Here is a 27,396-nt window from a genome sequence, read left to right as displayed (position 1 = left end):
CGACTACGGATGGTGCAGACTGAAGACAGTTGGACTGTTACCAAATACCAAAAATATTTCCCTACATACTTTTTCCGCTTCTACACGCCCGGGGGTGAAAGGGTTAATGAAACTGGAAGTGCAGCAGTGAGCCCCCTCCCTGCTCCTGCTCGCTCTCCTCCTCTCTCTCTGTCTGTCTGGGCCCATCCGTCTCACAAAGAAAAGTTCCTCCTGACCCACAAACGCTATCTGACAACAACCTTTGCCACATACACTCCTGTGTGTGTGTGTGTGTGTGTGTGTGTGTGTGTGTGTGTGTGTGTCGGCACAGTTTGACAGTAAACACCACACCTCCCAGCCTTGAAGAGTGGAAGAAGAAGACGTGAGGAGTTACTTATTGTCAAAAAGATGCGAAGGTGAGTGTAAAGCCGATATGCTGCTATACCGGAATTACTCATTTGTATCGCCGAAATGTTACTTGAAGTTACACCGTTGCGGACGTTTTTCAAGGTTCTGGAAAGTTTTTGTTGCGCTGCTTTATGTTACGTATCCTGCTGTGGTCAACGTAAGCTACCCGCCCAGTCTAACTGCACGCTATGTGTTAGCGAAACAACGGTAAAATACGCTTACTGTGAGAGTTTAATGCTCAAACAAGGTCTAACTGTACATCTGGATACGCAAATATAATCGTAACAGTAGTAAAACATATCATTTTACCCACGCTAAACTAATTATTAATCGAAGAGTGAATGGAGTCGTTTTAGAAACAGATGGCTGCAGGACTATTTCCGACTGGTGAAATTCCGCTTAACACACAGACACTAACTACTTATTGTGCATGGTTGTGTGGAAGTAAGTTTTCGTGTCAGTGTCTTGAGTGCAAAAAACTGTCGTGATGAAATAATAAGCCTCAGGCTGGACTGTAACACGCATCAGGCAAGCCCTAAATATGTTACATCTTTATGTGAATTGTCTCTGGATTGCTCAGCAGGCTTGTGAGAGATGTGTGTTTGTAGTCTAATTTTACCAGTAGGCCTACACTTTGTGTATGTCCAGCTGCCATGATTATCTTAACTCAGTCTCATGCCATGCATACTTTGCTTCAGAGACTAGCCCCCTCAGTCCCAGCAGGTCTGAGCATGTTTTGCAGAGTACACACATTGACATACTTTGTAGGTGTGTTTATATGAATAGTCGAACAGGTTACATATAGATAGTTAATTTATTGGATTTTTGTCATTAATAATTCCCAGCAGTTCCCTTCTAATCTGTTACTATTGCTAAGAAATTGGTGGCCTTGTGATCAGTGGTGTGTTCAGAGTGTGCAGTAGATGCTGATCGGTCATGCTAGTTTCATTTTAGAGAGTCATTTCACTGTGCAACAGTTAAAGTGGAAATACAACGTTTTCCATTCATAACTTTTACAAGTGGTATGATTGTGGGGACTGCTGTCAGAAAGACAACTCGATCACTTTCAGTTTCCTCTTAGCCTAGCAGCTACCACAGTTACTTTAGTTGTTCCACCATGTGTGCTACTTTAGATGGGAACTGCAGTTAACAATGATACTATAAAATAAGTAGCCTAATTGATAGCTATTGGGATAAAATGACAGCACTGCCCTCTTCTTGTTTTGTTTTTGAAGTAGTTGACACGCTTCCTTTGTGCCATAAGTCGCGCCTTTATTTTGCCTAGAAATGGTACCGGGGGCAGACAGAGCTTCATGCATCAGACCTGCAATAAGTCATCTAGAGTAGGTTCCCATCACCCAGGGTTTCTAAAACATTTATTTATTTGTGGTGGCCTGCCATGAATAAAAACACCTGCCGCCATGTACTGATTTTATATTTTTGGAGCTGGACTGTTCATAAGGAGCGCTGTTGGAATATACCATTTGGTTATTCATGCTGTGTCCCCCTTTTTTGGGAATAAAATGTGTCACTCAAGAAGAGAAATGAGAAAATGCAGAATAATTGTTGTATAGTGGGGTACCCAGGACTTTCAACCTGAGGTTTTAGGCACATTAGATATGTGAATATTCACTGTATGTGTGGGGAATTTCTAATAGATGATAGTGACAGTTACTACTGATAGCCAGTGTTAGCTTGAGTGGGAGGCTGCTGCAGTACAGTCATTCTGACTCACACAGTATTGCAGTTTCAGACTGTCGTCTTCCACTAAATCTCAGCCCAGATTAAACAGTCAGCTATTAACAGGTTTGTTATTTACAGACAACGTGTAGCCTAACAATACCTGCTGATTCAATCAGATATACATATTTGAGTGAATCACCAGATATCTTGATCTGGACATTTATATATGTATCTTGATAAGCAATATCAGCACATGTCTATTTCCATTTGAAATTTATGCTAAATTAATAATGTTTCCTTTCATGTTTGGTTTATGTTTGGTTTACATGAAAGCATTTAATGATCAATACAATAGATTTGAAAGATGGGAAAAGAAAGTAACATAGCATTTTTTATTTATATTGAAAGACAATATATTGTTATATTTTACAGTGGCCAGCTATCCTTATCTACCCTTGTAATGTGTTGACATTGGGTAACTAGTAACTTTGAAAGGAAAGTCTGCTGTAAATTTTTACTATGCAACACACCCAATTCTCAGAAGGCTCCACAAAGGTATTTTTACTCCAGAGAAATTTATGCTCTGTCATTTTCTATGAGAAAAGGGTTTTGGTCTCTTTAAAAGCCATAGTTACATAAAAGGATAACTTTGAGTGGCCAAACCACTTCAGATATAGATATCATGAGAGTCAGGGGGTCATATTTTGTGTGTGCAATCTCACATGCCTTTCTCTCTACAGTTTTTGACCGATCGAGCTGGTCTGACTGAAGTTTTGGGACTGACAAGATGCGTTCCAGTGTGGATGGACCACCGCACCCCCTTGATAGAGGAGGCACGACAAACAACAACAACAGCAGCAGTGAAAACAGTGGAAACTCCGGTTCCCAGTATGCACTATGTGCTCTGGGGGTGGGGCTTGTTGCCCTCGGCATTGTGATGATTGTGTGGAGCGTGGTACCTGCAGACTCCGTCGGTAATAACAGCAGCAACTCAGGTGAAGTTGATACTACTGATAACAGGAAACATAAAGCGTCCTCTGTGGCCTTCGTCTTGGTGGGGTCTGGGGTGGCCATGCTGCTGCTGTCCCTGTGTCTGGGAATGAGGAACAAACAGCGGGAGCAGCAGAGGCTCCTGGAGGCCCAGAACCATGCAGGAGTGGCAGCGAGGCAGCGGGAGGAAAGAGAAATGTGAGTGCAATCATAGATTTCTAAAGAAAAGATTTATTTTACAGGATTACAAATTTTTGTTGTGGATCGAAAATTGAGAAAACGGATTTGACCAGGTAAACTGCCAGTCCTTCGCACATTTTTTTGATTTATTTTGACAATAATTTTATCTGTTAAAAATGTTGACAGATTACACATTTTTTCTCTTAATTTTTAGAGTTTTATGAAAAATCAGTAATTAAACTGATAATCCACGATACTGAATATGATGCCGTGGAGGTCGTATAGCTCTTTGCAGTTCTAAGACTTGTTTTATGCGACTTGACTTGTCTTTTTGCAAGCTATCACATATTTGAATGGAATCACTGTCAGGGATTCTGATTAAACCAGCAATACACAGTCAACATGAAACATGTAATGGTGAAAATATATCGATGATATAGAGAGTGCTGCATGAATGATGGAGTTTTTTTGTGGAGGTTAACATTCCCCTTGTTCACTCAACCAAAAGGGATTTTTCCATTGGATTTTGGATAACTGCATCAAATAAGCTCTGTGGCATATAAAAGTTTACAATACATAAACATTTTGTTCATCAAGATAATATTCATAATTTTACATCACCAAAAATCTGAAAAAGTAAAAACTCAGAGGTTGGCTATAAACAAACTACATCACGGTCGCTTGACTTCATTGTCACCACCGCAAAGCTTACAACCTGCAGCTTTTCCTCTTTGCATGACCTGATCTAGCCAACGGCCATGACTGTGCCAGTTTCACATCCTTTTTCAGAGACGACCATAAAGTGTAGCTCAGTATTTAAGTATTAACACAACAAGGCTGTAAAGGTGGATTAGTGAGTACATGAGATTCTGTGTTTGGCTTAATGTCACTTAACACTGCCTGACAACTGTTGTTGTCTCATTTTTTCACTTGTTAGCCACCACCTTTTTTAAATTTATAAATTCATTGACTTTAAGACAAGGGAACCAGGGTGTAGAAATGCTAACTTATTTCCAGGTTTTAGGGCTCAGTCCTGCAGCACTCTATAATTCCTCTCATTTTATCTCTAGCAAAGAGCCTGACGGAGTCATGATAACGCATAATGATTCATGTGTCTTATTTATATCTTTATGTTCCTCTAAATGTCTGCAGTGCTGAGGAACAAGCCCAGCGCTACGCTGTACCCAGCTATGAAGAGGCAGTGGGCAGTGGCCAGTATCCTGTCCGTCAGAGTAACCTTCGCCCAAGCACCTCCCAGCTACCTTCCTACGATGACCTTGTTGAAGTCGATGGTGTACAGTATGAATTCGAGGGGTCAGAGGTCCCAACTTTTGAAACACAGCCTGCTCCGGCTTCCACTGCTCCCACAGCTCCCACTGCTGCTGCTTCTGCATCAAATCGCAGACCTGTAAAAAACAGTCGTAAGCTCCTCCCTATCAAGATCCGTAGGATTAAATCAGAGAAGCTGCACATGAAAAACACTGATAACTCTCAGCCGCCAGCTGGATTTAGTATAGAACCACTCACTCCGCCGCCACAGTATGAGGATAAAGTGCCTCCGATTTGAGATCAAGCTGACGGTTTTAAACTATCTACTGAAACTCTTGGAATTTCCCATGATCACCTTTTGTGGATCTGGATCTGTGTTTTTTAGACCCGAAGATGGCTCTTCTCGTAGAACATTTTCAGCGGCACTTTTTCTAATAAGACATTGTCTCATCGGTTCTGATTAATCACTTGTGCCATCACTCTAAATCATGTACTCGAAAAAAACTTTTTTTTTGTTTTCTTCAATTCGGGTCTCTGCACCAGATACAGACAGTGACGGACATGACTGCTGGAACCTTCCTCACTGTTTTACTGACTCTGTCACACGGTGGCACATTGGATTAAAAGCACACGCCAAATTCAGTTTTTCTCTATGTCAAAGTCATTTTCTTTTTATGCATTATATTTATGTACTTCACTGTGCACCGACTGTACACTTGAGGCGACGATGAACTAGATCATGGGACATTGATGAGTGGTTATAGTAAGGATTTGTGTGCACACTCAAATAGATATGTGCAGGGCACTCATTTTGTAAAGTGGCTGCTGTTTGGGCAGTGTTTCACCCTGCAAGGATTTGGAATACTACTGCCAGCGGTTTACCAAATATAGACTTCATGGTGAGCTACAGAGCATTGTATGTGCTCAGATGGCTTGACCTGATTTAGTATGCTGCACAGCAAATCTCCCACACTGTCAACAATATTGTCCCTCCTGGTCAAATCAGCAACAATTCTGATAATTGTTAATGGGTGTTGGAGATAGTCTACTGCCGGAGTCCCTCTCCAGTTCCATGTTAGCTTCTGTTGGACTAGTTTTGGTTCAGATGACTTTCTTTATCAGCCTCCTTGAAAAGGCTGAAAGATGGTACTGGGGTTTTACATATTCTAAGGCACAGTAACAACAGGACAGCACTATTTAAGAATCTTCTATTTTTAACTAAGATAAAACAAAGCTTCTTAAGCATTTTTCAGCTACTGCTTCCATGACTTAGCCACTGGCTTTCTACCAACACCTAATGGGAATTATAGTTTTTAAATGCTAACAAATTATCACTTGATGTTATCTTTAGTTAGAATATAAAGGCACTCAAATGTTACTGTCTATTGCAGCAGTGTGTTTAAGACAAACCCATGTGCAGTGCATGGTCTGGTGGAATGAACTGCAGTTTGAAAATATAGTGGAGCTTCAGCTGTTCATGAGGTTAAGGATCTGGGTATTTCTTTACTGAGTAGGATAAAATCAATAAGTTTCTGCACTAAGTCCTTTCGTTTATTATGCTATGAGAAAAAAAGACGCTAAAACTATCTCACAGAAACACAACTCTGATATGCCAACAGCTTATCGATTTGTCGTGGTTTAAGAGCAAGCAAACAGCTGCCTGATTACAGAATGAGATTAGCGTGCCATTAGAGTTGTGATTCAAGCTCACTGATGAAATATAAGTGGTTTCCACCAACTCCTGAGAAACATAGTGGGTCTTTGGCTTGCTAAATTTGAATTCTCCTTACTATTAAGTCATTTATTTTGTTTCTATGCTCCTTCTACCAGGCATATTGTCAACATGCATGTCTCATGACACTTAACCAGCTGGTCTACCTGTGTGAAAAACTATACATTGAGCTTTAGAGTAATTTGTGAATTTACAATTCAACTACCATGTAAGAGTGTAAACTTGTTGGCTGTCAGTCGGGTAGAAAATAGAGAGTGTAGTTCCTCCACTTCCACCCTCCCCTATTGGATCTTATTTTGCTAAAAAAATATGTATGATAGTCTATAGTGAGAGACCAAAATTTTTTTGGCCCCTTATGACATTATGCCATGATTTAGACACACAATGTTTGTCAATGTAAGTTGCATTTTTCAAGTCAAGAAAGTTGCTGTTTGTTGTAATATTTAGTTTTGTGTGAAACCACTCAGTGAACTGTATTTCTTGCCTTGCATATTATACATCTCCTACACCAGTTATCTAATTAGTCAGGTAACTTAGCTCTGTTCCACACACAAATGTAAAGCTATCTTACCTGATGTGTTTTAGCCAGTGACTGCTGGTCTGTTTATCAGGTGGCAAGTGAAAGGACGAGCAGCTGTTGCTCGTGTGAGTACGTCCCGGTACAAAGCACACCAACATAAACAAAGAAAGTTAAAGCATCAGTTGGATGACTTGTGTTGGCTTTCTAACGGCGTACTTTCACTTTCCTATACTAATATAGTTTTAGGACAAACTACAAATTTCTTGACTTGCAGAAATGATCTTAGATTGACAAATAAATATGTGTAATTCATGGCACAATTCAGTGACTACAGTTTTTTTATGAAATAAGGACCCATGGGGGTCCATTGGCAGGGGAGTGACCTATATTTTTGTGCAGCTCCACTGGTCCTCATTACATTGCCTTTTAAGGGAAATATTTTTCTAGTAAGAAACCATTTTCTTGAAAGTTGACAGTCTCATCTCATGGAGTCTTAAATGAGTGCTAATGCTAACTGCACTAACTTCAGTGCCTTTGTGTTCACAACACTGCTGCTCTTCCTAAAACATTTCAAAAGACATTGTAAGACTGAACCTGAGCTATAATGTTGCTCCTCCAGTGCAGTCTTGCAAACAGCGGGTAGCGGAGGAAGTATGTGATAATGGAGGGAGCTCATGTGAATAGTTGAAAGCCTGTAGCCCCTGTAGCCGTGGCGAGCTCTGCAGAGCTGTGAAGGCAGTAGTGTAGTCTCTGCTTCTCTCAGGGCTTGTTTTTGCTTGAAATGACCAACAGAAAGACTCTTTGACTGTGCAGCTGGGCCATAACAACAGCAACTATTGCTCTATCGCTTGCTCATCTCCATTCCTCCAACCACAGCTTGACTTGCAGCCCTGTATTCATGTGGAAGTATGCAGAGAATGAGCAGATAAGAGGGGAAAGAGCTGTGCTGGGAGCTGGTTTTAGTTCCATTACCATGTACTATTTTATCAACACAGACTCAACAAACTCCCCTTTCTTCCTCATATTAGATTGTTTTTATATAAACAGCTGGGGCCAAATTTAAGGATTTACCAGTCATTCTATTGAATGTTACACATTTTATGATGTTGCACAACTACGTTTTTTTTCCTCTTGTTTTGTGGGACAAAAGACATTTTTCATTAGTGACTTCACCAGATCTACACTGTGTTTGAGTAAAACTCAATGTAGTTAAAGCAAAAAACTACTCAGATAATGTCAGCTAGTTGTATTGTATGTAAGTTTGCTGTGAAGTAAAAGGCAACAAGTTCATTCAGTCACTTTGGGTTTTTCATTGCAATTCAAAATTTAATTTTTTACATTTATGACTTGTTTTGCCTTGCAGCGTATTAAATCTTTATTTTTTTTGTCATTTTATGTACTGCAAACAGTCATCGTACCTCATTTGCACAGTACCAGTTAACTACATGATTGATTTTATACTACATGGTCAAAAAGTTTTACGTTGATGGAACGAGTGTTTTAATTTAGCTGCCGCTTTCTGTTTTACTTACACAAGTGCCAGAAGCATATGCTGTTTGTTCATTTATTATTGCTTTTTATTACTCAGATTTCTTTTTTATGTATGTACTGTGAAATGTGCTTTTCTATGATAGTTGTAATTTGTTTGTGGAAAATAATTTTTGTCTTTGAAGAGTAAAAACAAATTTATCTCATGAATATTTTATGAGAAATAAAAGGAAGTATTTGTTAATTAACACATTGTTTAAGAAGTGTATGTTGCTGTGATAACTGAACAGTTGTGTTGACTCGTATGCCATATTCCCCTGGACATTTTTGCATCTATATTTTCAAGCCTTGTTACTGTTTACCAATGCTTAGTTAATATGCAGCCACTGTATCCAAAGTTTAATGTGAGAGAAAAGTCTGGATGATATGTAGCTGTGAAGGCGCTGCATGGCCAGGTTTGAAAAGGGCCTCTTGTATTTCCAGGGCACAGACTGCACTTAAGCTTCACATCAACAAACAATGGCTCTGCATTCCATTTGTTTACACTGATAAACAGCATTTTCTTTTACTTTGCAGTAAAAAAAGGAGACAACACATCATAGTTGTTCATATTGCTGACCAAAGCACTTGAACAGCTTCTTCAGTTACGGGTCATAACCTGCGGAGTAAACAATAGAAAACAGTTACAATACACTTCCTGTTTTTGAGAGCCGAGGCCTTTGTTGGCTTCAAGTTACATTGTTTATGCTGGCAAGGTAATCACAAAATGAACATGTTCCTCACTGAGTTGATCCAGTTTATGTAGGAGCTGACTTGTGTGAAGACCGTCGGCTTCTGGAAGACATTGCAGCCTTGACCAGAGCCGAAGCTCACCACACCATGGACCTCCCAGGAGCCATCAGGGTTCCGGCAATTGAGGGGGCCACCAGAGTCTCCCTGCAGGTCAGCACACACACTATGGCTATAACAGCTTATGTGCAGACACTAAGGAGGTATGGCTGCACTATTTCAAAGTAAAAGTTTCCATAAGTCTTTTACAAATTAATGGAAATTTCACGGATAACGTAGTGCTTTAATTGACCATTAAATCACTTTTCCATCCTCAGATATCAAGGATGAACTCACATTGCAGCCAGCGGTGATCCCGTCACCTCCGGCACAGACCATCTTGTCTGTGAGCAGGAAGCTCCACCAGTCGGACTGTGAGCAGATATCGTGGCCGACCACTGGCAGAAGAGCCTGCTGCAAGATGTCAGCGGCAGGACCGCCGGCTGTGGGGAAGAAACAGACTTAACTCAGGTAAAAAACAAGAATCTGTTGTGAGGGAGGTTCACTCGGGGGACAGGTGGGATGCTTGAGGGAGGTACATTTTCCTGTTACAGATGGTGGGCAGGGTCAACAGTTAGAGGATGGAATTTAATACCTGAACTAATGTACTGCACATGGGATGCCTCTGGAGTCATGCAGCTGCAAAAGTGCTAAATTAATTTTGCTGGTTATACCTACTGCCATTTATAGTTCTGTATAGCACAACTTCACAGGGAACAAACTCTCCCTTCTGTTGCAATTTCTAACTGATCCTAAGCATTGTCCTATGGTGCAAGAATGGTGTGTAGGCTCTTATAAACCCTAGTAAAATACCAGAAGCTCAAAAGATAGTCCCACATGTCTTTATGTTGACTGGTAAGAGGGCTGCAAACCATGCTTGTTAACAGATTTTACTTAATTTATGTCAAAGGTAATAAGCAGAGCAAAATTAAGGCAGCTAAACCTAAAATTAAAACATAAAAAGCATGGTTTGCATTTCTTTTTTATTGATATCAAGCCCACCTAAGTAAAACTCTGCGTGTGCCATTAAAAAAAAAAAGAGAGATTCATCCTGGTTGTTAAGGTCAAAGGTCGGAAATAGTCCTACGCAGCCACCACTGGAATCTAATTCTACTAATAGTACAATATATTAGTGTAACCTAATTGTTATATGAAACAGTGCCGAAATACCGGATTTGAACATAATGAATAGATGTGCAAAATTAGAAAATTTAAAAGCTGTTTAGCATCTGAATGTTGATTTCGGATAGGAATGTCAACGTTGTTAATTAATTATTCCTTACAAAAAAAACTTTTTTGATTTCTTTTGATAAACCATTTATGTCAAAGATGATCAGAAGTTGATAATTAGTAGCTTCAGTAGCACATGAATCTCTACACTATCATATGGTTAACTCTCAACTCTTCATTCAGCAGGCAGATGGATTTATGTTTCTTTTTCTGACCAATTAATGAGTGTGAAATATTTCTGACTTCAATATTTGACCTGACTTGAGTGACAGGTGCACAAACACTAACTATAGACACTGTAAAGCAGACATTTATAAGTCCAGGGTGGGAATTTGTAATGCAGATGCACAGTGCTGAGGTGTATTCACTCACTAGTGAGTCGACCCCAGCCGGTGACATAACAGGGAGCACCGTGGGGCAGGACAACGCCAGACTCTGGGACGCAGGCAGGCATGATTGTGTCAGAAAAGGTGACAGGGGAAGACAGCTTGATCATGGCAATGTCGTCACTACAAAAGGCAAAACAAAACGCACAGTTAGGAAGTAATGATTACGAAAAAAAATGCGGTTCATGCTAAAGTAATGTTCTGCTACATTAACTTCCTAATTTCAAAGAATACCAGTGAAGTGATTGCTACTTTACTTGCACATGCTGATTATGTTCTTCACGTGGACTCATGAGGTGATATTAAGGTGTTACCGGCTGAGCATGGCGTTGTAGTCTTCATGAGTGATCATTTTGGCCGCCCTCAGAGCTACTGAGCCCTCCTCGCTGGTCTTCAGGCTGTGTTTACCCAGCTCCACTCTGTAGTTATAGCGTTTACTGTGGGTTGGCAGAAGACATGTTGGTGGATTGCAAATGCTTAGTAGTTAAGTAGAGGTAATGCATAGCTACTTAGGAAACAGAGCTGTTTTTAAGCCGTTAAAGTGGTCATTTTTTAGATCTTTCTGACAATAAAATATATTTACTATGAAGAAAATGCAGTCTTTCTTTCTCTGCTCAGGCATGATGGCCATTGCTGCTGATTCTTGACCCTGTTCTTCTGTGCATTCCCAAAACTAACAGCCATTACAGTCACATACAGAGCAAAATGCATCATTTCCTTTTGTGCAGAGGAGTATTTCCTGGCACAGATGTTTGGTTTGGCATAGTAAATATGAATTCTTATGAACTGGGCAGTATGAATCACTGTGGACTATAAATGGATGATGAACAGCAAAAGTTCTTGAATACATAAATCTGTCATGGATCATTCATTTACCCAAATAGACAATTTCACCATTAGTTTGTTTCTAGTGCTACCAGTAATATACATATATGAAGCACTTAAAGCCTTCCCACCCTCTCCAAAAGAATGTGCTGTATTGTAATTGTGATTATATTGTCAGGGTGGAGTTCAACATACTTGATGCAGTGAGCAGCAGTGAGAACCCATTCAGGAGAGATGAGGGTGCCTCCACAGACGTGCCTCCAGCGCCCACTGCTGTCCGACTGGAGAGAGATCTGAGCAGAGCAGAGAAAGGAAAGTGTGTATTGCTTCACATTACAATTTATATCATACATGCAAAAAATCCATTTAATTTGTCCTCTCTCTGGCCACTCTGGAATAAACACCATCATCAAAAAATCAACATTACTAAAATATAGAAGATTCAGAGTTTTTTTCAGTATTATTTTTTTTTCCCACAATCATTTACACAATCAAAGAAACATGTGTGCCATATATATTTTTTTAAATCCACAAATGTAACTCCAACTGCAAGTTGTTATTATTAAACTTGTTAGGACTATTATTTAATCCTTATTCCCCAATATTCACCAGTGTTGTGCATGGAAAGTCACTACTGTTTTGTTAAAAAAAAAGACACAAAAAAATAAGCACAAAATTAGAAATAGGCTTTACAGATAGAAACCATTCCTATCTGTAGCGGTAAAAGAACAATGTGTAGTTCTGTGGTTGTCAGAGTAAACATGTTTTTACAGACTGAGACCAGAACTCACCTGCCAGGGCCAGCTGTGAGGCCTAGCGTCGTCTCCTGCCACAACCCTGCTCAGCACAGGAGGGAAAGTGGGAAGCCCACATCCATATGCTGGGACAAGGTTAGTAATGTATATTGTGATTTTCACACCAGACCAATCATAAAAAAGTTGGCATTATTATGGCAAATGTTTTTTCAAATCCAAATCACTGAAGCTTAAACAACAATTTACACTTACATTGCACCTTAAGTAGGGATTTGATGAGACAGGTAGACAGGTAGATGTATTACCAGACCAGCTGGACATACTGCTTATTATTTGTGCGTAACTGAAAATTTAATAGCTTGTGGGATAGAGGACAGTTTGGATTGGGTTTTTTTTGTAAAAAAGAGGGGGCCAATAATGTCATCTAAATAGGAGCAGGTTAAATGAGGAGGCCAGTGGATGCCTCTCGTCACCCACAATGATGTTTGCCTTGTTAATTTCTCTGTCTCTGTAAATACACTCAATATTTGGCTTTTGAGTCCCCAACAGTTTGCTGGCTGTAGTTACTGTTTTCCCAACAGTCTTTTTCTTTTTTTTTTCTATGCCTCAGTAGCATTTCCAATCCAGCAGATGATGCAGAATGTCAGAACACTTTCAATAAAAGCGGAGTGAAATGTGCAGCATTTATGCATTGACATTAAAAGACAACAGTTTCTTTAAGAAATACAGTCTTTGTTGTGCCATAGTGTTAAGGCAGTCAGTCCAGAAGTCCCATTTAAGTTTGTGGTCTAGCACAATACCGAGGTACTTTACTCTGTCACACACTGAATTGGCTCCCCATTGATGATGGTGGATTTAGGAGGTTGATGCTTCCGAAAATCAATATACCACAGCCAATGAGTTACTTATGTGAGAAGATTGAAATTGTCTTACCGCTAGCTACCACAAAAGCGAGAACCACCAGACTCCTCATGACTGTAGAGTATGTAAGTGTGTGCCTAAATCTTGTTTTAAGAACAGGCTTGTATTTATACTGTATGTTAGCACCTTCTAACCAGTGTATAGACTGTCCTGGGAAACCTGGCTGACACACGCAGAAAGTCAAACAAACAACGGTAGAGACTGAGAACACAGCATGTGGCTGCAGACAGGATTTTCCCATCTCTACTCCCACTGGGGAACATTTGATCCTTTCCTGCAATTTAAGTGTCCTTGGTCAAACTTAATACATTACATATTTGTCAAAATAAGTCACTTCATATTCTGGCTGACTTCTCAGGCTTATACTTTGGATATGCTTGTATGTGTTTCATATTTTTGGGAAAGTGCTAACCTGAAAATGAAGACAAAGATGCAGAGATAAAGTATATAATATAAAAGAACACAAAATCTTGGCATTTTATGTCATTTTCATTTTATTTAGGTGGTATGTGCCCATGCAGGCTTTGATCCCAAAAGCTTTTCCTCTCAATAGGCCACCATTTTCTGTGGAAGAGATAATAGAGGCTGTTAGATGAAGTGCAGCATCATGTGAAGCAATAGCACATGGTATATTCTTTTTAAATGATCCAAATGCTTTACTATTTTGATCCTTGACATAAATAAAACAACTATGATGTAGCGAGAGCTTACAGAGTTGATCCAGTCGATGTAGGCGCTGACGCGGGTGAAGACGGTGGGCTTCTTGGGGAAATTGCAGCTGAGGCCGGAGCCAAAGCTGACGATGCCGTGAACCTCCCAGGCACCGTCAGTGTTCTGGCAGTTCAGAGGGCCACCAGAGTCGCCCTGAGTCATGTGAGAGAAAACATATGATCAGTGTGCAAATTCCACATTGAACAGTAACTTGTTGTCCTTGAAAGAAACTCAGTGACTGTACTCAGTGTTTGCACATAACATTACTTATGATACCTTACAGACGCCCCTTTATATGTTTTAGACCTTTTAATGACACTTCTCTGAAATACTGAATGTTATTCACAATAGTCTGTAGATTTTAAATATTAATTCTTAATCATTTGGTTGATAATTTGACAACAAAAGCCAATCACATCATAAGGCTCAGTTGACATCTTCAAATTGCTTGTTTTGTCCAAAACTAAAAGATATTTGGTTTTAAAATGTTGAAAATAAAAAAAAGGAAAAGAAATAAAACAGCCAACATTCACACCTGTATATAGTAAATATTTGTGAATATACAGATAACTTAAGCAATTAATAAGCTTTCAAAATAATTGCTGATTACTTTTCTGACGATTACCTTATCGATTGATTGTTGCAGCTCAGTTTCATCACATTGCTTTTATTTTGTGTGAAATGTGTGATGAAAGATGTATAGTGAAATGAAAAATATATGTGCCCTTTCCACAGATAATACAGAAATAAAACTTAACAAACGATCCATGACAGACTTGACTGGTTGAAAAAACAACAACCAGTGTTGTTTGTTGCCTCCAGTTTACTGATGTAGGAATTGGTGCTACAATATGATGTGTCATTTTGTGTCATTGTAGACTCACGTTGCAACCGGACACAACTCCATCTCCACCTGCACAGACCATGGTCTCCTTCACCTGAGGACCCCACCAGTCAGACTGGCTGCAGGTGGCATGGTCCACCACGGGCAGGAGAGCCTGCTGCAGGATGTCAGCAATGGGACCTCCAGCTGTGTGAAGGAGAAGATGCAGACCAGCTCAATTTTAGCTCAGGTAAGAGACTGGTGAGAAACACAACCTTTACGAGAAACATGTTGCGTTAGATTACGGCTTTGAGGGAAACACTTTGGGTGGAAAGGATTAGGTAAACAAATATTATCCATCCATCCTGCTGATTTTTTAAAACATTTTTATAAAAGAAGATCTCTGCAGTAAAAAATATCAGTCAGTATCTTATCAACTTAACAAGAGTTCTCCTTTAGTACAGTATATATGCCTTAATAAATAAATATAAAACAAAAGCTTAGGTACTATTATAACACTGTATACTAACCTAAATTGAAAGAATCTGTTGGTATGATATCTTAATTAAACTGTAGTAAATATTTTTTACTCAGCTAGTTTTTCCTTTGAGATGTGATGCACACTCCTGGAACTATTATCTGATGATATTTTAAGAGATTAATTAAAATTACAAAAGGCAGGACTGGGCACTTACTGGAGATGCGACCCCACCCAGTGACGTAGCAGGGATAGTTGTTGGGGAGGATGAGGCCAGCAGCGGGGACACAAGCAGGCATGATGCTGTCAGAGAGGGTGACGGGGGACTCCAGCTTGATCAGGGCGATGTCATTACTAGAGAGGAAAAAAACACACGTATTTAGATTCATCATATACCTGCAATTCTTATGTTTACTGAAATGATCTTTTTTATTTTCAGTAATTCATAGTTTAGTGAGAAGTAATACCGGATGAACAAGGGGTTCCACTTCTCATGTACAACAATAGTAGCAGGGGTCATGAACACAGCACCCTCCTCTGTCTCGATCAGGTTTTGCTTTCCCATGGCCACTCTGTACTCCTTGCCTTTGCTGCAGGTTGACAAAGAGAAGAATATGAAGCAGTGATATATGTGCTCAGAGATTACACTTCTAAAAAACAATCACGAGTCAGTTACCAACCCAGATAAGTCAATAACCCCATCGGTTTACAATATGCTAAATAATCTTTCTGTATAATTAGCTGCTGCTTTTCCTTTGGTTACTCGATTAATTTCTTGAAATAAGTAAAAATGTATTGAAAACTATGTAAAACAACCCAACAATTGACAGGCTACATTCCATACAGTACAATCCATGTCACTGACTGCTAATATTCAGTAGATATTTGTGTCAGTGTTGCACTGAGTTATGATAAGCAGTCTTTATGAACATTTTTGGGCTCCACTGTTTCATACCTGATACAGTGAGCTGCGGTGAGGACCCACTGGTTGGAGATCAGAGTTCCTCCACAGGTGTGTCTCCACTCGCCCTGTCTGTTGTACTGCAGGGAAATCTGAAACATATACATGAATACTATCAACTTACTCATAAGTTGTCTTTTTTCTTTTCTGCATCTGCCCTAAAAAATAGTGTTTATAGGCACACACACAGCTGTGTCTCTCTGTCCAACATTAAATGCACCCTGAATGTAGCCAGTCTATAATATTAATTAAAAACTGTCCTGTTTTTTTGTGCCTGTGAATATTTTCTGTAGTTCACTTTTATTTCTGTTATAGAATTAAGGCAAAGACCAAAGACCCAAGTTGAAACAAACCATATACTCTTGCGAACAAGCATTTCTTGCCTAAAACTCAACATTGCTCAATGTGAGAGTTTTAGTATTTGTCACATACTGTACTGTATATCTTAACTGTGTGCCTGATTAATCACTTTACTCTAACGATGTCTGCAGTCTAAAACATTTATTTTCAGACAGTTGATAATTTGTTTTCTGAGCATGTTTTACCTGCCAAGGCCAGCTATGAGGTTTGGCATCCACTCCTCCAACCACCCTGCTCACCACAGGGGGGAAGGTGGGCAGGCCGCACCCATAGGCTGAAGGGACACAGAGACAGACACTTTTTGAACACAAGTGTTAATCTGCGTAGAGTTTGTAGAGAAAGATGAAACACTGTATGTGAACATGGCTCAAAACAGATGGCTGTGTCAGTGTTGTGTAAGATCCTTACCACCAGCAACAAAGAGAGCAAGAACCACAAACTTCATGATGTCTGTATCACCACAGTTTGCAGGGAGGCATCTGACACATTTATACCTTTCATGATGTTATGCAACCTGCAAAAGCTGGATCAAATTCCTGGAAGTATTCCCTTTGACAAATCTTAGTACTGGGGTGGAGCTAAGTGGACATTAAAACAGCCAGAAATAAACAGGAATACTAGGTCAAGGCCAAAGTGTCCTGGAATTATGTATAATTTTGAACTTGTTTGAGCTTGTTTGTTGAACAAGTCAGTGGAATAAAAGTTTTTTTAAGCTTATATCATCAAGAGCTGGAGTTGACACAAAGAGCCTTACTCCATATCAAATATAGCCCTCCCTATTCTGAATACCCTTACATGCAGCTGAAGTATCCCCATCTCATAAAAAAGTATGTTTCCTGTGACTGTACGGCAAGTGCAATTGGCAGTATTAAGTTATTAGTATGATGCAATACTGAAACTCCTATTACTTACAGGGTAAAAATTAAAGGAAAAAACAACATGAAGCGTCTTAGTATAGAGTTAAATCAACAGGTGCCTCTAGAACAGCTTCAGTGCTTTTTCCCAAATCTGTGGAACTCTATTAGAGTTCATCTACAAGATAGTCCCTCATTTATACAAGCAATTTTTATTTATTCAGGTAATTTCACTAAGACCAAAATTTCTTTTTAAAAGTCATCTAAGCAAAGCAGAGAGAAAGAAAAGCAAACAACAACAAAAAAATGACATAAAGCATCAGAGACAGTCCCAGACGTCACTAAATAGATTTGAATATGAAAGTATATATAATATAATTTAGTCTAAGAGGATGTTGGTGAAAAGCATCATCTTACATGTTCATCCAAAATCTTCCACAGGTGTTAAACTAGGTTGAGATCTGGTGACTGTAAGGGTCATAACATTATTTCACGCCATTTTTATACTCACTTAAAAATTCATTCAGGTGCATGGAAGCATCAGCATTTGATATGTTTCTCCTGTCTTTTATGCAGGCTTTTCCATTTAATTTGTCACCTGTCTGTCTGCATAAAACCAGGTCTGTTTAAATGGTTTGATTTGAATATCTGCTCTTAAAAGTAAAACTGTGAAAGTGCGATAACTCTGCATTGAGCAACTAACTTTTTGCATCACAGCAAAAATAATACAATAAAAGTTTAATAAATATGTGATTTTAAATAAATGTCAGCATTTGATCTATTAGCTTTTCAGAAAACAAGTTGGAGCAGCTCTAGGGCTTTAATATTCAAGAACACATAGAAGAATATCACTGCACAAAAACCACTATAATACTTCATTACATGTCAGAATTCTTCATAATTTCTGTATATTTTTCAGCATTGCAAAAAAAATCCATTGATTTATTTCTAATAATTACATCTACAAAACACTTATTTTATTATTTGCTAAGTATTTTATGTGTATAAATAGCATTTAATCACATAAAACATTGTAGTGGGATTATATACAATACATTACTTAGTTGCATATATTCTAATTTGTGCACAAATATTGCTAAAATGTATTTAGTGCACATTGTTTACATATTTTGAAGTCCTTTGGTTATTTTAACATGCAAACATATAGAGTAAGACATATTTTAAGCAGATTTTTTGTTGTCCAGATCAGAAGCTAACCTCTCAGGTAAAACCCGTACAATTTAAATATGAACAACAAACATTTTGGATACAATAGGATGGTACTTTTATTTTGTCTGATAGAACAGGACACATAGACTGACCATTTTTAAATGAGTGCATGACCACAGTATATTTCAAAGGGAAACACCACCTAAATAAGAATTCCACTTTGTTATTGTCATGGCTGAAGAAAGTTTAGTCAATATTTGTGAACATCTCAAAGCCAGAAACCAGAGAGGAGTAAGTCTTAAACTTGTGAAGTCATCACATATAGTCTGGAGCTGCTGCATAGACAATGAATGGGAGCAGAATGTATGTTTTCTTTTTCATACCCAAATGAGCTTTAATCACTTGCTGTGTTCTCAGTTGTGTATCAGCAAATGTATCCATATACTCAGAACATGGGTGCTCTCAGTGTCATCTAGAACACCTTCCCCAGTTGACTGTCTGCTGAGCGGCTCCAGACTTTATACTTGATGACATCACAAATTTGAGTTTTAGCACTATAGTTTTGGGATTTGGGAGAAAGCTGTTAATGCTTAGTTCCATTTTCCAGAAAAACATATGAAGTTTGAAAATGAGCGCAGTTCCCCTTTAAAGTCAAAAGACCTGATCAACTCAAGTCACGGTGAGACACCTGGGAGGTTCACACAGAGGTTGAGTTGGGGAGATAAGTGTGTATTTGGGGATATCTGTGGTTACTTATCTCCAAGGTTGATTTATTTTTCCCACCAACTTTTCCTGGCTACTCTGAGGGGAATGTTGAGTAACACATTGTAGGTCTAAAACAGGTCTGTTCAAGCGCTATATAAGGAAGAGCCCGTCCCCATTAGCTTCTACTGAAGACAGCCACAATGAAGTTCGTGATCTTGGCTTTGTTTGTTGCCGGTGGTAAGGCCCGATACTCTTCTGTCCAGACAATTAAATGTGTTACTGCATAAAAATGTCCACATTCTTTGCATGAAGTGGTCTAGATATTTGATATGATGCATTGAGTTAAAAAAAAAAAAACACCAACTCTGAAACATTAAGTCACCATTGTAAAATCACCATATTCTGTACTGTTGTTTCACAGCCTATGGGTGTGGCCTGCCCACTTACCCTCCCACCATCACCAGGGTGGTCGGTGGAGAAGATGTCCGCGAGAACAGCTGGCCCTGGCAGGTATGTCTCTTCAGACTTTTCCTTTAAATACTGTGTTTTCTGTCCATTTTTTCTGAAGTCATAAAACATCCTTGTGCTGTCATTGTTTGTTCTCCTCAGGTGTCTCTGCAGTACAAGAGCGGCAGCAACTTCTACCACACTTGTGGTGGCACCCTGATCTCCAACCAGTGGGTCCTCACTGCTGCTCACTGCATCGGGTGAGGCTGAAATGTTATGAAATCAAGCAGGTATACAAGGCACAGAGGACAAAGAGGGCCAGGTCCGCAGGGCGATAGACTTAGTGCAGAAGAAAAATTAGTTTGTATACTTAACAGTCTGATATGTAAGATACCACAGAGTTGGCATAACAATGCAGTTCAGTCTTTATACTGAAGAAAGCCTTGATGAACTGTAGTCACTGATTATTAGTATTCCTACTTTTATTCCAAGAAATAATTTAAGAAAAAAATAATACTAATATTTATAAATAAAAAATGATAATCCCACTTTTTAAATGAACACTTTATCAGAATCAGAAATATGGGATGGGAATGAGAAGTTATACGAAAAATAATCAGTATGTAAAAATATTTGTAAGTACATATATATATATATATATCACCCAGCTATATATATATATATATATATATAGAGAGAGAGAGAGAGAGAGAGAGAGAGAGAGAGAGAGAGAAATAGGGACAATTTTGTGTATCATACTACACTATAAAACTACAATGTAAATAAAAATGCTGAGAGGTGGGATCTATACATATATTAAATAAAAATGTAATAATAATCTAAATAAGAATATTAGTTTAAAATGTACAGTGTGAATACAGTATTAATGCCAGAGTACCGCACAGTTGAATTATTGCACAAATTGTCCAGTTATGTAAATAACTATAGTAACAGCAGTAGGCTTTTGTCATGGGTGCATTATGACAAAATGGGGCCCCTTGGGCACAGATAATGAAAGTGCCCCGCCACTAATCCTACACAGGGGCAAAATGCACAGACTTAGTGGTGGTTTTGCCTGTCTTTGTAATTGTTCAGCAACTTTTTGTGGGTTTTTTTCTTTTTGTGGTCGTTTTGTGTCTCTTTATGGTCATTTTGAGTCTCTTCCTGGTCAGTATGTGTTAATTTGACATTTGACATTTTGTAAGACAAGGCCAGGGAGCCCCCTGACACTTTGGGCACCTGGGCCTGTAACAGGTAAACCTGTTTCCATGGCTATAGTTATACAATGGTAGTAGAGGTAATACTGTTCGTACTTGTTGCGAGTAACTTGGGTGCTCTGATGAAGTGTTCTCGGATAGATTTCAGATCAAAGCAACTCTTTTTTCTCTGTATTTTTAATTTTTTTTTTTTTTTGCGGCCAAGTAGCAGTCGCACCTACAGAGTCCTCCTGGGAAAACACAATCTGAAGGTCAACAATGAGCCTGGTTCCATCGCCATCAGCCCTGCCAAGATTGTTGTCCATGAGAACTGGGACTCCTACAGAATCCGGTGGGTTTACCCATTTCCCCCCATGTTGCAGACTATAGACTATTTAAATCTTGACAACATGAACTTCCTAAATAGGTCCCTTTGTATTTCCTGTTGGGTTTGTTAATGCAGTGGCTGACAGAAAGTAAATAGGGACCAAAGCTGTTGCCATATAGCAATAGAAGAGCAATGAAAAGGTCTACATATTTTGCCACTGTGACTATTTTGTTCTTTGTGTTCTACTCATGCTTTTAATTCTTATTAACATTTTGTTTCTAAACTTGGTGTTTGCTCTCATGGTCTAGTAACGACATCGCCCTGATCAAGCTCTCAACTCCTGTCATGTTGACTGACACCATCATGCCTGCCTGTCTTCCCACCTCTGGCGACATCCTGCCTAATGGCGCTCCCTGCTACGTTACCGGTTGGGGTCGTCTCTGGAGTAAGTCATACTGACCAAAAAAAGAAAAAAAAGAAAAAGAATCGTGTAATATCAGCTTTCCTGTCAATGTTGTGTGAGCATAGCAACTTATTCCACCTTCTCCTCTCAGTTTTATGATACATTTAGTTACCATTTCACCACTGAAGAATTCAAAATCATCTGTGCTGATTACATAGAAATAGGATCTATAATCTTTGATAATCTTTACAAAACTTTCTAAACTTTTGGAAACTTTTTCACCCGCTTTTAAATGTAAGTGGGACCTAGACTGCAACACTGAATCTGGATCCTCTGTTCTCTCCTAAAGCTGGAGGTCCCATTGCCGACATCCTGCAGCAGGCCCTCCTCCCTGTGGTTGGCCACTCCACCTGCACCAGGTCTGACTGGTGGGGCAGCCTGGTGACCAACAACATGGTCTGTGCTGGAGGAGACGGAGAGCTGGCTAGCTGCAACGTGAGTCTGATGTTTAGTAACAGTCCCTGTAAAACTAAATCCCAGTCTTACACCCAAGCATAATCTCTACATTCATTTCTCTAAAATCATCTTTTGCCAAATGTCGCTTTTGTCTCTGTTCACTTCAGGGAGACTCTGGTGGTCCCCTGAACTGTCAGAACTCTGATGGCTCCTGGGACGTTCATGGTGTGGTGAGCTTCGGCTCTAGCATGGGCTGCAACTACCCCAAGAAGCCCTCCGTCTTCACTAGAGTCAGCGCCTACATCCCCTGGATCAACAACGTGAGTGATAAAGCATTAGATTATAACAATAACAATAATAACAATAAAAACAACAAAATCATCATCAACAACAATAATAATACTGATGAGGATGATGATGATGATGATGATATAATAATAATAATAATAATAATAATAATAATAATAATAATAATAATAATAAAAAGATGTATCCAAAAGTTATCATGATACCCTAAATACATTTTTGTTTATTTTTGCTCAGGCAGATAGCAGTAAAACTTTTCAAATTGTTACATGGCCCTGTCTGAGAAGTTGTTTTTCTCAAAAGGAGGATTTCTACTTTCAAATTTAAATGATTTTGAAACTTTTAAATGAAAGTATGCACTTTATAAAATACCATGGTAATTATAATCTTAATTTGAATTTGAGTCACCTCGACCTCTGAAGGGTTGATCAAAAATGAGGTGCAGCTGCTCTAGTGACCTCTGGTGGAGTATTTTAAAAATATTCTCTTTCTTTCTTTATTTTTCCCTAGGTGATGACCAGGAACTAAGATGGTGGTTAGTGGCATTGTTGATGGCTGTACTTCATTAAATAAAGAATGTAGTGGCTAAAGCAGTGTCTCCTGTGCTCTCTTCTTCATCAAAATGGTATTTATGTGTTGGTTCAACAACTGTCACCACCTGAAGCCTATTATGAACTTAACATGTTTGTCATTTATGAGAAATCTGAAGCCATGTTACTGTTTCACAATATTTGAACACTGGATGATTTTCAACTGTAGTCATATGTCCAACTATATATCATCTCTTTCATTGAAGGCCTTTTGTGCAAAAGTTCTCACTTTGGCAAATAATAATGACTGCTGCAAACAATACATTTGTTTTTGGCAGTTGCCATACTTGAGTAAAAGTACAGATATCTTAACAGAAAATGACTTTGGTAGGAGCTGAAGTCACCTGCTAGAACATTACATGGGTACAAGTTTTATAGTATCTGATATTTACTGTATTCAAGAATCAAAAGTAATGTATATTACCACATGTAATTAGCTGTTGAAAATAAAAGGACAATTAAATTCTGATAATAAAAAAGCATATAGTTAGAATTTAGATAATTATGAACATGTACACTTTAAAAATGGAGTGCACATTACACTTGAAGGAAAAAATGAAGTCTGCTTTACAGCTTGAAGGATTTAGAGAACAAAATCCAGTTTTTCTTTCCCCCAACTCCTTCATGTGTCTGTCTATGTCATGTTTGTAGTAATTAACAAAAATGCACATGTATGCATTTTGTTTTTAAAATGCAGTGGCGAAAAAGTGACAGCTGACAGAAATATAAAAACTCAAGTAAAGGAAATGGTACAAAGTATTATTTCTTATGCTACATTGCTACATTACAGCACTGGTTTTTAATAGCAACCACTTATTAAAATACTATGACACAGCCACCAAGGTGAGGGAAGAAATAAACTGTTAGTATTAGTAGTATTAGTAGTAACCTTCAAAGTAATAATAAGAATGATAATAATAATAAAAAGTGTAAAAAGTCACAGTATCTCTATCACTCCTGCTTTGATTTGATGCCACTCCACACTGCTCAGGTGGGCTGGTCCACACAGGTGAATAGGCATGGCTTTTGGCAGGCTCATCGTCACGGGGGTCAAAGGGGATGACCCCGGCCCAAGGCCATGAGGGTGGGTGTGGGAGCAGACTAGAAAAAGTCTATGGTTGACCTTTAAATTGTATTAAGTACAATTAACTCACTGACTGATATCACTTTATGTATAAGTTATATGTATTTCCATGATTAATAAATGTATTGTCATCATTAAACACATTTCAACGTGCCATCGGAGACTCCCACCCCCGCAGGTATTTTGAAAATGGTGCGGTCCATCTGACAGCGAGTGCACGCGAAGATGTGAAGCGTCCTGCGGCCTGTTTAGCTAAGTTAAAAATGCCTCATTTGGGCACAGAAAAGCGCGGGTTCAAGAGAACAAGAAAATGAAATGTGCAGAGAGGCAGTGCCCAAACGTCTGGCTAACGAAAAAATGTGAAGAAGCAGCAGGTACGACAGTTAGAGCTAAAGGTGAGGCGACACAATAATGTTTGGCGGTAACAACCTGCTGCAGCGGGCTCAGCGTTTCAGCTACAGTACCTGCCAAACTTTAGCTAAGTCAAAATGCGTCACCAAAACTCAGGGACTCCTTGAAGAAAAGCCCGGCGACAAGAAGAGAAAAGGACAATGAAAGGAGCAAAGAGACATGAGCCAAATGTTTGGCTTCAAAATGTGGACAAGCAACAGGTACGACAGGCGGAGCCGAGGGTGAGGTGAGACATACGAATATTTGGTAAATAAAACCTGCATCTGCTGGTATCCACAACATTATAGGCCTAGTATTTGTCGGAAAACGCTCCACTTTATACACTTCTGGTAGGGAAAAAGTGCCATTGTCATTTTTTTTTAAAAACGTTGTCGGCCTATCTGAATATTTCTGCATACCGGGATCCCTTAATCTTCTTGAACTGCAGAAAATCAGTGTGACTAGGAAACAGAGTTGACAGTCACATCCTGTACGCTATTTCATCTCTGCACATAATTTGACCAATATTTGATAATTGGAACCCTCAAGGTTGAAAAAAATAAATGAAGAATACATTTCCCATTTGTTCGCTCTTGATTTGAGCTTATGATTTAATACCTTCAATAATTTCTTCAAACAGTGTTTGATTTTACTTTTCTGTGATCATTCACTGGAGGGCATTTGTTCAGAGACTCATACATCTGCTTTTGAAAGTAAGGTTTTAACACTGAGGCGATATGCTACAAAAAAGATGTGAGAATATGCTGAAGTGGATTATATAAGTGGAAGTATAATACAATTTTACCTGTATTCCTTAAAAAATCTAAAAACCCACTAAAATGTAAAGGAAATAGGCCTACTAAAATACAGTGCTAAATATGATTGTGTATGCAAGATGAGGTCCTATGACTTTCTGTAAGTTAAATAAACTTTATAAGCCGATTATTTTGTACTGTGCCCATACCTAAATTGTGATGAGGACCAGCTGTAGGTAATATATCTATCTGTATAGTTTGTGTGCATGATGTCACCACAGTAATAAGAGGGTTCCCATCAAACTTCTTTTCACAGTATCAAAACAATATTTTCTGATCTGAATATTAAGCTTCATAGGTTCCATTTTAATATTCCCTTTGCTTCTTTAATCAAGTACTAAAGCCTGTCTGTTGTTAATTAGCTATTCAAGAATTTGATATTCAACATAGGCTACATAAAATTCCCATGTAGATATAAAATCTCAGTGCTTTTATTAAGCAAGTCTTCCCCTCAAGGAATCTCTTTCCCATGTCAAAAATGGGATTAAAGTCCATACTTTGATGCAGGTTTAGCATAGGCATATACCCAAAATGTTATTTACACTCTTTTTTAATCACACTATCATACTTGTAAAGAACACTTTCATAATGTTGGATAAACCTTCTAAAATCCATTTGTCAGTATTGTGTTTTTTTTATGAATACTGGTTTTTAAAAAGGCAAGGAGGATATAGCTTTTTAAAATGCAGGACAGGGATGTGAAGAATTATACTTCTTAAGATTTGTAATTATGATAATTTTCTTTATCCACTATGGACCACCCTCCCCTGGGAACTGACACACAAATACTGAAGAGAAACCATTACTATGCCCACTTTCCAATTCACATTTTCTGTGTTACAGGTTCTTTAGTCACAACCCCAATTTCTGTCCTGTCTTGTACCTGGAAAGATCTCATTTATAACCACGATGTTCCACAGTAATTACTAACAGAGAACTACAGTGTCCCTATTTTGCTCCCAGGGCTCATTTGCATGTTAATTATCATTAGCAACACAGGAAAACAAGTCATGGCAGTTAAATAAGAAACTGTATCTTTCATTTCTCCTCCACCATGGTTTCAGATGACTACCATTGTATTTTTTGACACCACATACATAGGGAAGAGACTAAAATCAAAAACAAAGCGATATCAGTTGCATACAGAAATAGTTCATTTTGCTCTGTAAAACTGATAACTAAATAAGTTCCACTAATCCTCCAAGGAAGAGATAGAGAAAGCTTTGTTAAAATTATTGATGCAACCCCGAGTATTAAACTTAATTTTTAATATACTCATATTGATTTTGTTTATTTGCAATTATAACAACCTCCAGATCGATGGGTCATATTATATATTACATTTTTGCCAATTCTGGTTGGTAAATGACCAGTGTCGGGAGGGTCACTTTTGAAATGGAATAGGTTACAGATTACTAGTTATCCAGTTAAAAATTTAATAAGTTACATAACTATTTTAATGACTCCATCAAAGTAATGTAACTTGACATTTGATTACTTTTTTAAAAATTAATTTTCGAACACATGTTTTAAACAAGGCAGTGAAGCTGAAAAGACCTAAAAACATAAGTTCATAAGTGTTGCGCTCAAATTAGTCTCAACTTGTGTTGTCCAAAAAATATGCCAAAAGAAGGCATTCCTGCCAGCTACAGAATGTTTTATTCAACATATAAACTTTTTACTGAAGACATTTTTTTTCATACGTAACCCTTTTGTAATCACATTTCGATCAGAAACTGCAATTTAATTACATATTTTTTTTCTCAGTAACTGTAACTGATTACAATTACATTTATTTTGTGATTTAATTTATTTAACTCGTTACTCCCTAACACTGTGAATGACCTACATTTGCACAGTCAAATGCTTTTTGTTTTGTAACTTAAAAGTTTCATGAACTTTGATAACAGAAAACATATTATTTATCATAAAACTGTGATGACCTTCAGAATAAAAGTCTTTAGTTTTAACATGTGTTATGCATTTCCAGGTTACACCGAGTGGGAATCCATAAAGGATCACTTCTTAATGCTGGGCGGAGGCCACTGGAGATTTGCAAGACAGGTAAGACAAGTGATTTGCTTGTTGTTGACATTTCACAAAAGGGTTACTTGTATGTAATGTA

At 38.5% G+C, this 27,396-nt stretch overlaps 4 protein-coding genes across 5 annotated transcripts; 2 read left to right on the top strand and 2 right to left on the bottom strand.

The window, feature by feature from the left end:
* Window positions 1-163: 163 nt before the first annotated feature.
* Window positions 164-8,497, top strand: tmem51a (transmembrane protein 51a). The gene is made up of 3 exons (XM_042492025.1): window positions 164-395; window positions 2,811-3,258; window positions 4,393-8,497. The coding sequence occupies exons 2-3, from the start codon at window positions 2,858-2,860 to the stop codon at window positions 4,805-4,807; spliced, it is 816 nt and encodes a 271-aa protein (XP_042347959.1). The 5' UTR covers window positions 164-395; window positions 2,811-2,857; the 3' UTR covers window positions 4,808-8,497.
* Window positions 8,498-8,844: 347 nt separating this feature from the next.
* Window positions 8,845-13,258, bottom strand: LOC121947118 (chymotrypsin-like elastase family member 2A). Of its 2 annotated transcripts, XM_042492027.1 has the most exons (8): window positions 13,207-13,258; window positions 12,310-12,398; window positions 11,714-11,811; window positions 11,008-11,130; window positions 10,680-10,816; window positions 9,375-9,520; window positions 9,033-9,185; window positions 8,845-8,907 (listed from the first exon to the last, which is right to left on the bottom strand). In XM_042492027.1, the coding sequence occupies exons 1-8, from the start codon at window positions 13,244-13,246 to the stop codon at window positions 8,890-8,892; spliced, it is 804 nt and encodes a 267-aa protein (XP_042347961.1). In that variant the 5' UTR covers window positions 13,247-13,258; the 3' UTR covers window positions 8,845-8,889. The 2 variants fall into 2 exon arrangements, with proteins under 2 accessions (XP_042347961.1, XP_042347960.1); XM_042492026.1 differs by having other exon boundaries at window positions 8,851-9,185.
* A 412-nt stretch (window positions 13,259-13,670) lies between these two features.
* On the bottom strand, window positions 13,671-17,034 carry LOC121947119 (chymotrypsin-C-like). Its single transcript, XM_042492029.1, has 8 exons — window positions 16,936-17,034; window positions 16,713-16,801; window positions 16,162-16,259; window positions 15,674-15,796; window positions 15,424-15,560; window positions 14,790-14,935; window positions 13,906-14,058; window positions 13,671-13,758 (listed from the first exon to the last, which is right to left on the bottom strand). The coding sequence occupies exons 1-8, from the start codon at window positions 16,970-16,972 to the stop codon at window positions 13,741-13,743; spliced, it is 801 nt and encodes a 266-aa protein (XP_042347963.1). The 5' UTR covers window positions 16,973-17,034; the 3' UTR covers window positions 13,671-13,740.
* A 2,351-nt stretch (window positions 17,035-19,385) lies between these two features.
* Window positions 19,386-22,982, top strand: LOC121947120 (chymotrypsin-like elastase family member 2A). The gene is made up of 8 exons (XM_042492030.1): window positions 19,386-19,493; window positions 19,678-19,766; window positions 19,866-19,963; window positions 21,129-21,251; window positions 21,536-21,672; window positions 21,980-22,125; window positions 22,254-22,406; window positions 22,903-22,982. The coding sequence occupies exons 1-8, from the start codon at window positions 19,457-19,459 to the stop codon at window positions 22,918-22,920; spliced, it is 801 nt and encodes a 266-aa protein (XP_042347964.1). The 5' UTR covers window positions 19,386-19,456; the 3' UTR covers window positions 22,921-22,982.
* Window positions 22,983-27,396: the final 4,414 nt, after the last annotated feature.

Source organism: Plectropomus leopardus, chromosome 8 (genome assembly GCF_008729295.1).
Source record: "Plectropomus leopardus isolate mb chromosome 8, YSFRI_Pleo_2.0, whole genome shotgun sequence".
NCBI lineage: Eukaryota > Metazoa > Chordata > Actinopteri > Perciformes > Serranidae > Plectropomus > Plectropomus leopardus.
Note: the sequence above shows the minus strand (reverse complement) of the source record. Positions and strands in the feature narration are given on the sequence as shown.